Consider the following 12,501-nt stretch of genomic DNA (forward strand, 5'->3'; position numbering starts at 1 on the left):
TGAGCCTGAAGATACATTTACAATCCCAGTTTGTACCGGGCAAGGACAATGTACTGGCGGACAACCTGAGCAGAAATTTCATGGATCCACACGAATGGATGTTGCATCCTCACATTTTCTCCCAACTAACGAAGACATGGGGAAGACAGGATGTAGATCTTTTTGCGTCCCAAGAAAAAATCAGTGAAGACCTTACTGATCCAAACCCCAAGGACCAGCAACGAACAAAGTATGCAAGTAGATTTTCAAGCAAAAAGTTAAATTGCTATAATCGAAACTCGATAATTCAGTAACCAGAATCCAGTGGAGTCAAAAATGTAGCAAAAAGTTTTAATAACCAATGAACAGACACAAAATAAACACGAGCGCTTTCGCCTGGTCTTACCAGGCTTTTTCAAGTGTAACGCATCTTTTCGCATCCCACTTAAATCATCACCTGAAAAAGTTCTGCACAAGGACTCACCATCCTCTAGCCTGGAAGACGGATGCTCTCTCCTTCAGCTGGAATTCTCTAAAAATTTATGCATTCCCTCCTCTGCCTCTGCTGACCAAGGTGATACTGAAGATCAAAGCAGAACAACCAACAGGTATTTTGATAGCTCCAGACTGGCCAAGGCAACACTGGTACCCATTGTTATTGACCATAACTCGGACCAAACCATGGCCTCTGACCCTATGGCCCCTGCTCCTAACACAACACAATTACAGGACTGTACATCAAGACCTGAAATCATTACACCTGACAGCCTGGAGGCTAACATGACTTCTCCACCTACCTCTCTATCAAAATCGGTTCAAGAGATCTTGCTGGAAGCACGTAGACCTTCCACAAGAAAAGCATATTCAGCCAAATGGAAGAGATTCAGCATCTGGAATGCCAACAGGGGTCAGGACACAGCATTACTGAGTATACCTCAGATTTTAGAATACTTGGCAGAACTACTTCATACTGGACTTTCATACTCTTCAATAAAGATTCATGCCTCAGCAATCTCAGCAAAATACAACTGTGACCCTCCAGTGTTTTCTCATCCCTTGCTAAGACAGTTTCTAAGGGGAATAAAGAATATCAAACCTCCCAGAAAACAGCCAGTACCTGCATGGGACCTCAATTATGTGTTGGAGAAATTAACTCTTCCTCCATTTGAGCCAGCAGCAAGTTCAGAAATGCAATTTCTTTCATGGAAGATGGCCTTCTTATTGGCAGTCACATCTGCAAGAAGAGTTTCGAAGATACAGGCACTCATGGCAGTGCCTCCCTTCCTCATTTTTCATCAAGACAGAGTTTCTCTAAGAACCAATCCTACATTCATGCCCAAAGTTATTTCCAGGGTGTCTCTAAATCAAGCTATTCACCTGCCTGCATTCTTCCCCAATCCTCAAAATAGGGGGGAAAAGCTACTGCATACTTTGGACATACACAGACAACTATGTTACTACTTGGACAGATCTAAGGCCACCAGAAAGTCTGACCAACTGCTTGTAGCCTATGCTGCTGGAATGCAAGGAAAAGCCATCTCCAAACAAACAATTTCAAAATGGATTGGACATTGCATCAGATTCTGCTATTCTTTCCATGGAAAAGGTGTGCCAGCCAATATTAGGCCACATTCCACCAGAGCTATGGCTACTTCCACTGCTTTCCTAAGAGGAGTGGCAACAAAGGACATTTTAGAGGCTGCTACATGGAGCTCCGTGCATACATTTAGCAAGCACTACAACCTGCCCTTATATTCCAGATCCCGAGCAGGCTTTGCTTCGGCAGTCCTGCAGGGGATTTTAGCTACACCATCCTTATCTTAGTTCCATCCACCCCCAGCTTGGCTATGGTATTCAACCCATATGTTATGACTGCAGTTGCATTCTTGAAGGACATAGTACAGTTTTGTACCTACCATAAATGTAGATGTCCGATAGATATGCAACTGCAGTTGGATTTTCCCTCCCACCTACCCCTCTGTATCCTTCTATTTGGGTCCCTACCCCTTTTCCCATTAGCTGGGGGTATTCCTATGGTGTATCTGTTTATTACTGTTGTGCATGTTTGGGATTATTTTTATCCATTTACCAAATTTAGCCTTCCTAGGAGGGCACCTGGCATCTGGGGAAAGAAACACTGAAGAAGATGGCATTGGCCGATGCCTTTATACTCCAGCCGTGGTGACGTCGGAGAGGAGGCGACACCAGCCGACGCCGGACCCAGACTTTGGAATTCGGCCGACCGAGGGCTGCCTGAGGCAGGACAACCCATATGTTATGACTGCAGTTGCATATCTATCGGACATCTACATTTATGGTAGGTACAAAACTGTACTTTTTTGTCGTAATATTTGGGGTTCTGAAGATTCTTGTTTGGGAGGAGATTCCCACTGTGTTAATTGAATGTTGGCATGGGTCTGAACCTCCTAAGGTCTTTAAGATTGACATCTCTTTGAAAAAGACAAAACATATTTCCCCTGCTCCCAAGAATCCCCGGTATGAATGGAAAGATTTTACACGGGGGGTGTTTAATTCTCTCATAGCCTTAAAGCCTTCTCAGGGAGTTTCTGTTTCTGCCTCCTTTGGTCATCCTACTCCTTTTAAGAGGCCTAGGGAGCAGGACTGCTCTGATGAGGAATTGGACTCTTCTGAGGAAGAGTCCTTTGCTAAATCTTCTCAGATTCCTTCTCCATTGGACTGTAGTTCTGAGGAGGAGGAGGACTCCATTAGACCAGATTCTCAGTTTGAAGAACTTCCTTTTGGTGATACTATCTCTCGTACAATGGCATTTTTTACATGGGACTGCACTCAGGTTTCTGATGTCCAGAAGAGGTATTATAAACTTCTCCAGGTGGGAGTCCCCTAAGTCCTCTGCTGTCCCTCTGGTCCTAGCTTCCCTTTTAGACACTTTTTCAGCAGCTTCTTAGGCTTCTGATTTCCAGCCTTCAGCCCCTAAAAACCTGACAGGTTTCATATAATGTCTGATGATTGTACATTTCTTTACAAATATCCATTTGCTGACCTCTCTGTTGTGTCCGTCTCTTCTGACAAACCTTCCACTTGCCTTCTCTTAAATTATTTCTAAGACAGTAGGGCCATGGAACGGCTGGGTAAAAAGGTAGGGTTCATATTAGATGACTTAAAACAACGAAAAGGCAAAATAGCGAAATAGCTTTTAAGCAAATTTTTTCCCAGGGAAATAATTCTCCTAGCCACTTCGTTACTTTGCCGTTTTTGGCACTGTAGTGCGATCTCAAAGTTGGTATATTTAAGTAGGGGGGGGGGGGGGCCTTGTGTATTCTTTCATTTTTTTTTTTTTTTTTTTTTTTTGGAACAGAGATTATTTTCCTTTGGAAAAAAAGTCGCTGTTCTGAGCTTTCGAGATTGTAAGCTTTCACGTACATGGTGTCAGTTATTCATCGTTTTTTTAAGCGTTCCATGATATAATATAGACCCAAAAGGTGTATACTGCTATCCTGGCCTTTTGGGCTATTAACTATCAGACCCATAATGACTAGGTATGTCTTAGCTCTTCTTTCTCAGGCCCGTCAGGTTATTTCTGACGTTCCTGATTCTGAGGGGATGGTTTTGGCTCTCTCTTTCTTGGGCTGTTCTTCTCAAGTGGCTCGCCATTCTGTTAAATGTAGTTATGATACAGCTGAATGCTTCTTCTGGAGCTCCTGTCTTTTGGTTCTGTGTTGCAGTGTTATTCTTGGCTTTGCCTCCAACTTTTGGAATGAGGAAGTACAGGAAAGTATACAGAGAAAGAGGTTGGTGAAGAAGACGTGGGATTCTCAGAGAGATGACGAAAGTAGACAGGAGTATAAGGAGATGAGGCGTATGGTGAAGAGGGAGGTGGCAAAGGCTAAGGATAAAGTGTATGGCACGTTGTATGAAAGGGTGGACACTAAGGAGGGAGAAAGGACCTCTACCGATTGGCTAGACAGAGGGACTGAGCTGGGGAAGATGTACGGCAGGTAAGGGTGATGAAGGATAATGAGGGAAATGTACATAACAAGTGAGGATAGTGTGTTGAGCAGATGGGAAAGAGTACTTTGAGGGGATGATGAATGAAGAGAATGAGAGAGAAAGGTTGGCTGATGTGGGGATAGTGAATCAGGAAGTGCACTGTATTAGCAAGGAGGAAGTAAGGACAGCTATAAAGAGGATGAAGAATGAAATGGCTGTTGGTCCAGATGACATACCTGTGGAAGCATGGAGGTGTTTAGGAGAGATGGCAGTGGAGTTTTTAATCAGATTGTTTATTGAGGTCTTAGAAAGTGAGAGGATGCCCGAGGAGTGGAGCAGTGTTTTAGTACTGATTTTTAAAGATAACGGTGATGTGCAGAGCTGTAGTAACTACAGAGGGATAAAATTGATCAGTCACAGCATGACGTTATGAGAAAGAGTAGTGGAAGCTAGGTTAAGAAGGGAGGTGATGATTAGTGAGCAGCAGTATGGGAAAGAACACTACAGATATGATGTTTGCTCTGAGAGTGTTGATGGAGAAGTATAGAGAAGGTCAGAAGGAGTTGCACTGTGTCTTTGTGGACTTAGAGAAAGCATATGACAGAGTGCCTAGAGAGGAGGAGTGGCAGAGAAGTATGTAAGAGTGGTACAGGATATGTACGAGGGTAGTGTGACAGTGGTGAGGTCTGCAGTAGGAGTAAAGGATGCGTTTAAGGTGGCCCTTTCTTATTTGCAGTGGTGATGGACAGGTTGACATGAGATCAGACAGAAGTCCTTGTGGACTATGATGTTTGCGGATGACGTGATCTGTAGTGAGAGTAGGGAGCAGGTTGAGCAGACCCTGGAGAGGTGGAGATATGCTCTAGAGAGGAGAGGAGTGAAGGTCAGCAGGACTAAGATGGAATATATGTGTGTGAATGAGATGGAGGGTAGAGGAATGGCAAGGATGCAGGGAGTAGAGTTGGCGAAGTTGGATGAGTTTAAATACTTGGGATCAACAGTTCAGAGTAATGGTGTTTATGGAAGAGAGGTAATTAAGAGAGTACAGGCAAGGTGGAGTGGATGGAGAAGTGTCAGGAGTGATTTGTGACAGACTGGTACCAGTAAGAGTGAAAGGGAAGGTCTACAAGAGGGTAGTGAGACCAGCTATGTTATATGGGTTGCAGACAGTGGCAGTGACAAAAAGCCAGGAGTCAGAGCTGGAGGTGGCAGAGTTAAAGATGTTAAGATTTGCATTGGGTGTGACAAGGATGGACAGGATTAGGAATCAGTGTATTAGAGGGTTAGCTTAGGTTGGACAATTTTGAGACCAAGCCAGAGAGGCGAGATTGCTTTGGGTAGGCAATGTGCTGAGGAGGGATGCTGGGTATATTGGGAAAAGGATGCCAAGGATGGTGCTGCCAGGTAAGAGGAAAAGAGGAAGGCCTAAGATAAGGTTTATGGATGTGGTGAGGGATGACATGCAAGTGGTGGGTGTGACAGGGCAAGATGCAGAGGACAAGATGAAATGGAAACAGATGATCCACTGTGGAAACCCCTAAGGGGAATAGCTAAAAGAAGAAGGCTCTAGGCCATTCCTATGCTGGCTTCCCTGACACCACTCAAGGCTCTGGCTCTAATTGCCTTTTTTCAGTCCCTTCTTCCATGGGTCTCTGTTACTGCCAGGGTGTTTCTAAGGGCTCTGGGCTACATGACTTCCACCATTCCTATGCTTCCTTTAGCCAGACTCCATATGAGGAAGTTACAGTGGTTCCTAAAGTCAGTATGACTTCAGCATTATTATCCTTTAGACTTTCTAGTTCCTCTCCTTCCATGCCTCAAATTGGAGCTTCACTGGTGGATTCATCAGCTGTCTGTCAACCGAGGACTTCTTTTTAGGCCCCGGCCCCCTCTCAGGAACTTTTTTCGGATGCCTCAGACAATGGATGGGGTTCTTCTTTTGGCCCCTAAAGGTTCAGGGTCTTTGACTCATTCATTAGAGGGTGTACCATATCAGCATCAAGGAGTTGAGAGCTCTCCTTTTTGCTCTTCAGGCCATCCATACTCTTTCTTCCAGGGCCTCTGAAAATCTTTACAGACAATACTACAGTGATGTGGTACATCAACAGTCAAGGGGGGACAAGGTCCTACCTTTTGTGCAGACTAGCTCTTCAGGTTTGTAATCTGGCTGTCCAGTATCAAGTGACTCTTCAGGCTTCCTTTAGAACTAAACATTGTGGCAGACCTCTGAGCGGGTCCATAAACACAGACTCAGAAGTGGATGCTTCACAGAGATGTTTTTGGACATTGTCCAAACCTAGGGTTCTCCTCAAGTACATCTTATTGGCTCACCTCTGAACAGACAACTTCCTCTTTTTTTTTTTTTTGCCCTAGAGTCCCAAGTTCACTGGCATGGAAGGTAGACACCCTGTCTTTTACTTAGAAGGGGATGTTTCTCTGCACCTTCTCTCCCCTCTCTTCCTCTCATATCAAGGATTCTTTTCAAGATGGAACAGGACTCACCCAAAATCTTTATGGTGACTGCCTTTTGACCCGGGCAGCATTGGTCTCCCCTTCTTCTGCATCTAACCAAAGGCAGTCACCGCAAGTTACCTCACAGGTTGGACCTACTCACACAAGACAAGAGGTCTCTCATCCATCCTTACTTGTCCACTTTTCAACTGACACTGAAGTGACAGGGTTTTGATCCCTTTTAGGCATCTTTTTTTTTCCTGAGGATGTGCTGTGGGTTCTGCAGGAGGCCAGGAGACTCACTACCAGGAAATCCTGTGTGTCCAAATAGAAGAGATTTTTGGTCTGGTGCCTTGCTTGTAACTAGGTTCCATTTTCTGTGGAGTTTCCTCTGGTTCTGTCTTTTGTCTGACTTGCTCCATGCTGGATTAACATGCTCTTCAGTTTTGCTTGTCTGCCTTTGACCTCTAGGTTTGAGGTCAAAGAATTTCTTAAAGACATCCTCCATATTAGGCCTCCCAGGAAGTCTTTTCTTCCTTCTTGGGACCTTAATTTTGTTCTTGAAAAATTGACTCTGGATCCTTTTGAGCCTGCAGCTTCAGCTACCTTGCAGCATTGTACATTTAAGACTGTTCTTTTAGCCCTTATTTCAGGTAGGAGAGTGTCTGAGCCTCAAGCCCTTATGGTTCTTCCTCCCTTTTTAGTTTTTCAAAGGGTCTCTTCATACTAATCCTTCTTCTATGCCCAAGGTGGTTAATGAATTGTCTCTTAGTCTATTAATTCACCCATTTTTTCCCTTCTCTGCAGTCTGCCAGTGAGAAGATTCTGCACACCTTGTATTTGCAGCTATTCACAAGTCTGAGCAACTTTTTTGTTTCTTTTCATCCTTGATCTCTAGGTTTGGCTGTTTCTAAGCAAACCATTTCTTCATGGAACTCCAAGGCCATTTCTTTTTGTTACTTTCATGGGAAGAGCCTTAGTGCTTCTGTAAAGGCTCATTCTGCCATGGCTGTGGCTTCCTCTAGTGCTTTTTTCAAAGGATTGGATACCAGTTCCATCCTTGAGACTGCTACTTGGACTTCTATCCATACCCTTACTAAGCATTACAAACTGGATGTGGTTTCCAGGGCTAGAGCTGGTTTTCCAGGGCTGTACTACATGGGTTTCTTGAGGGCCCTGTTGGGCCTTCCTCCTCCCAAGTTTTCCTCTTGAATTTTTGTACTCTTCCTTTAGTAAAGAATACTGCAATAGTGATATAGAAGGACATAGTACAGTTGTGTAAAATCTTACCATAACAGTAGATGTCCTTCTTTTCACTGTTGTAGTATTTGCTGCCTCCCTCCCTCCCTCCTCCCATTTTTTCTCTGCTACTTTTTCCCTTCTGGATGCACATGTTCTTTCTTTTCTCTTTGGACTGTTGTTCCTCCTGGGGCTATTCAGTTTTGAGGTAGGTATGTCCATACGTCACTTTTATGCCCTACACTGTGAGTGGGAAGCAAATGTGTGATGTAAGATGTCCTTGAAAACCTAAGGCTTTGGTACACTGGCCGGACGTTGGGTTACCATTGGCAGGGGATCCCTTTAGTAAAGAATACTGCAACAGTGAATAGAAGGACATCTACTGTTACAATAAGATTTTACACAACTGTACTTTACCGAGACACTGTTTACAGCTACAGAGAGTACCCAGTCAATAAAAGGTTTCAGTGCCTTCCACACTTTTAAACCACTAGATGCAGAGACAAGGGCAAAATTTGGAGGTATCTCAGTAGACATCAGTAACGAGCATATCTCTAGGGTGGTCAGACAGGATGATGTGCTGGAGTTCCTCCACGTGCAGATTACCATAGTCAAAATCCTGTACCATATCCTAGGCAGCTATAGGTCACCTTCCATGTCCCAAGAAGGTCACAGTGCATACTTGGACCTACTGGCGACACTTACCATCCAACCTAACACTCTGTTCATGAGAGACTTTAATTACCACTCTATTGACTTGGAAGCCTCCACGGTCTCAAATCTACAGGCACAGAAACAAGCAGTTCACAAGGAACCAATGAGAGGGCATATGCGCACCTCCCAAATAAGCAACAAAGTCTAAAAGATTTAGGATTTGTGTTTGAAAGTATTTGTATAGGTATTTTATACCGCAAGCAGACTCCATAGAATTTTTCCTCCAGTAGATGGCAAATGTTGGAAGTGTGATGGGGACGAAAGAGGTAAGTGGGAATATGTTTTGGAAATGTAATCATTTGTCAGATTTCAAAAATTCGTTAGAGTACTCTGTCAGAAGTATTTTGTAAGCAAATGAATGTATGTAAGGAAATGATTTTTTGAGCTGGGATACAAGACCTGAATTGCACAGACATTGTAATACCCTGCTAAATTTATTCCTGGTGGCTGCCCAAAAAGCAGTTACTAGAAAATAGCAGTCAGGGTCTAAACCAACTGTATTTGAAGTGAATATTGTAACAGAGGTAAAAGAACAAGAACTCGGATCTTTAGAAAAGGGAGGGAACAAATTACATAGAAAAAATAGAAGTTGTAGGAACAACACATAGAATAATTTTTTGAGGTGGAATGAGGTTTAAGGGAAGGCAGGAATTAAGTAATATATGTAATTGGTGGATTGATGATTGTATAAAAGAATGTATATGATGTATAATGTGTGTAACTGTGAGCATATTAACGTAGTTTGCGTTCTTTTAAATGAATGTATGTTTACCTGTGTACTTAGGGGCAATTGATATAAACAGAACACTGAAGAAATGTATTAACTCAAATAGTAAAAGCTTGAAAAATAAAAGCTTTAACTGGCTACTTGGGTTGTTGTTGTGTCTTTCGGCGTTTCCCGGTTAGGGGTCACCACAGCGGAACTCCAGTCCGCTAATGATTGGCAGTTGATTTTTATGTGCTGAGTTGCTGGCCCTAATGCACAACCTTCAATGAAGGTACGCCCATTCACGCATGTCTCCACAGAAGACGCTCTAGCTGCGAATCAAACGGGACAACGTCTTGCTGTGAGGTGACAACGCTACCGCAGCACCAAAGTGATAAAACTTGGAGATTTAAATGAAGAAAAGACTGAATGAGTATGAAACTTCTCAGGAAGAGCAATTTCAAAAAATAGAGTTAGAAAACGGGCAGTACAGATAAAACCTAAGAATTTCTACTGTACCATAGAAACTGGAAGGAACAAACACTAGTAAGTTTTTTTAAAGTGCAAATAAGCAACTAGACATGATGTTCCAGAGCAGGATTTGTTAATTGAAATGGCACATCATGTGTTTCCTCCAAACCTGGCCATGGGAAAGCAGTTAACGTATGTTGGTAAAGATGCAATCATACCAGCAGAAAGAGTTGATCCTGACAAAACTGTAACAGAAAGCCAAAGTATTAAAACTAGAGACAATACAGTGTCTCTGGAAAATGTTTCTCTTTTGCCTAGTATACAGTGAAATAAGTTAATCTAAGCTGTAAGGGAATGTTGAGAGGCAGGTGTTAAATTCAAACTGCTGTAGCTGACTGTCTTCAGGATATTTTTTTCCTGGAGGATCAAAGTCATTTTCTGATGCAGAACAGGCTAAGGAGAAAATAGTTTATCCAGCAAAGAATGAGCTTTCGTCTGTTCCTGTTAGGGGTCACCACAGCGGACCAGCGGTCCACAGAACGAGTTGCAGTAGAGTTTTACGGTGTTAAGTTACCACTTGGTACCCAAGCTTCTACAAAAGGCATTTTCTCATACTTGTAGCAAAAAAAAAAAAAAAAAAAAAAAAAAAAATTTTTATATATATATATATATATATATTTATTTATTTATTTATTGAGACTTTGTCAGTGACACTTTCCAGTATTCTGATGGAAAATGCTTGAGAGCACAGAATTGAGATTATCAGGAGGAAGACCTACAACACTGAAATTACTGAATAAATGGGAGACTATAAAGCATCAGTCAAAATTGATAAATCATATGTAAAATATGGCTTTGCAAGAAAAACTGATTGAGAAAAACAGGATTTTTGTTACGCTTTTGGGTGAACTTTAATGCTTGTACCCCACTTTGTCATTAATGTTTAGAAGGAGATTGAAGGGAATGAAGAACTAACTGGAAGTAGAACTGTTTTATTATTTGTATCTGGATAACATTTTCGTGATATAGATTGTATGTTATATTGTAAAGCAGTTTTACATAATTGCATGTTATATTGTAAAGCAGTTTTACATAATATGCAGTCAGGGATATTTTAAAGATGTTAAAGCTAACAAGTATGTGCTTCTATTTGTAAGATGCCCTTGCTTTGTACTGTGATAAGATATGAAATGCTAATCAGAAACAAATTAAGGTTAATGTTGTGATCTTTGACTATTAGGGTGGGGGGTGTATAAAAGAGTACTGCTGTCTGTACATTTAAGATGGTAATTTCCTGTTTTATGTGTAAAAATGGGGGAAAAGGCGTTGTGAATGGATGTCTTTGGTTGGAGGTGTAGACAGTTTATTTGGTGGGATGGGGATGGGAGTTGATGAAAGGCATGGAAAGTGGTAGGTTTCTTGCACCCGCAGAGTTATTAGGTTATTTCCACAAGCAAATACTTTCAGTGGGAGACGAGAAGTCTGCAGGTGTGGGTAGTTGGCCAGGTGACCTCTGTATATTGTGTCTTTAATGGAACTTACAAAAATTAGTTTATGTATCTGCAAAGTTGTTAGCTATTTTTTGTTTTCATTGTTGGTTGCTTTTACTTGGAGACTAGCTGTCTGCAGGTACAAACAAGTAATGTTGAGAGTTTTGCCCACTTTGTGCTTAGAGAAATGTAGCATTTAAGGGAACAGTGGCAAGCAGTTCATTGAAAAATAGTTTGACAATGTAGGGGTACATAATTATTAGTAACCCCCCCCCCCCGCAGTATTAAACTTTAGTGCATTTAATAGAACAGAGTACAGTTTATTTATTTAAAAGTAGCCATGTGCTTTTTCTTAGGGGTACAAGTTAATGTTTACTGAAGGCATGCAAGTATTTTTTCACATCTGGAAGGGGAATATAGATTATAACATGCAGCAATCGGTGTAAGTGGGAACACAGACTGTAACATGAGTTAGTGTGGGTAACCTTAATTTTTGATTAGAAAATAACTCTGCTTGTAGCCATTGGTTTTGGCCAACTGCTGCTATCTGGAGGAGTAAACTTTATTTGTTGAAAATGTGCATAGTTTTTGTCTTTTTACATAGTGGGATGGGGAGTTCAGAAATTGTATTTAGTTTTTTTTTTTTAGAGTGTTTTCATTGAAGCAAGAAGTCATGAAAATGTGACATAGGTTCAAATGGGGGTTAGAGAAGACTACATTTCTCAACCAGTGAGATCATCTGGAGATTTGGGGAAAATATTTCTTTGTAAACATATGCCATTATTTGCTTTGATACTGTAACTTTGCCTGTTTTTTTTTTTTCCTTCACTGAAGCCTCACTCCAATGTAGAGGAGGAAAAACATTGCAACCCAGATGTTAAAAGGGGCTCAAACTTCTCAAAACAAAGAACTGAGCAGTCCAAGACTGAAAAAAAGGTAAGCACATCCAGAAGAGTATTTGATTTATTAATGAATTGCTTTATTCATCCTTAGTAGTATAGGAGTGCTGGGTGGATTCCACTTCCTGTAAAGACACCTGAAAACACTTGCAGCTTGCCGAAACCACAGTTTGCAACAGAGTTTCTTCTTGTAATAAAAGATGGATGTTGGCAAAATTTTGAAAATAAAATCTTGTAGTGCTGCACATAAACCACCTGTTGCAGAAAACCTTTATGTATATACACTTTCAATTCACACTTCCCAGCTTCCAGTTTTAAATATTTTTATGTTGATACCAGTGAGCTGTTATACCTTTAGGTTCATAGGCAAGTACTAGGCTAGCTCCCCTTACAGGACATTTTAAGCCTAGCCAGTTTCGCAAAGGTGAGAATCAAACCCTGTACTTTGTATCTGTTAGGTAAACCTCTTGACCATTATGCCAATATGCTTAACCCTGCCTGCTGTGAACAGTAAATACACATCCATGGTGAACTAGGAAGATGTGCGTGCATACATTAAGTTCAAGAAGATGTGCATTCTCTT

General features: G+C 41.7%; 1 protein-coding gene across 3 annotated transcripts in view; it reads left to right on the plus strand.

Moving 5' to 3' along the window:
* The window catches only part of CCM2 (CCM2 scaffold protein), a 984,305-nt gene that overhangs the window by 268,794 nt on the left and 703,010 nt on the right, over window positions 1-12,501 (plus strand). For all 3 annotated transcript variants that reach the window (XM_044062782.1, XM_044062785.1, XM_044062784.1), the window contains exon 3: window positions 11,854-11,955. In XM_044062782.1, the coding sequence (XP_043918717.1) occupies window positions 11,854-11,955 (102 nt within the window). The remainder of the gene's footprint in view (window positions 1-11,853; window positions 11,956-12,501) is intronic.

The sequence above is a fragment of the Protopterus annectens genome, chromosome 2.part1, assembly GCF_019279795.1.
Source record: "Protopterus annectens isolate FY-2018-M chromosome 2.part1, PAN1.0, whole genome shotgun sequence".
Lineage (NCBI taxonomy): Eukaryota > Metazoa > Chordata > Ceratodontiformes > Protopteridae > Protopterus > Protopterus annectens.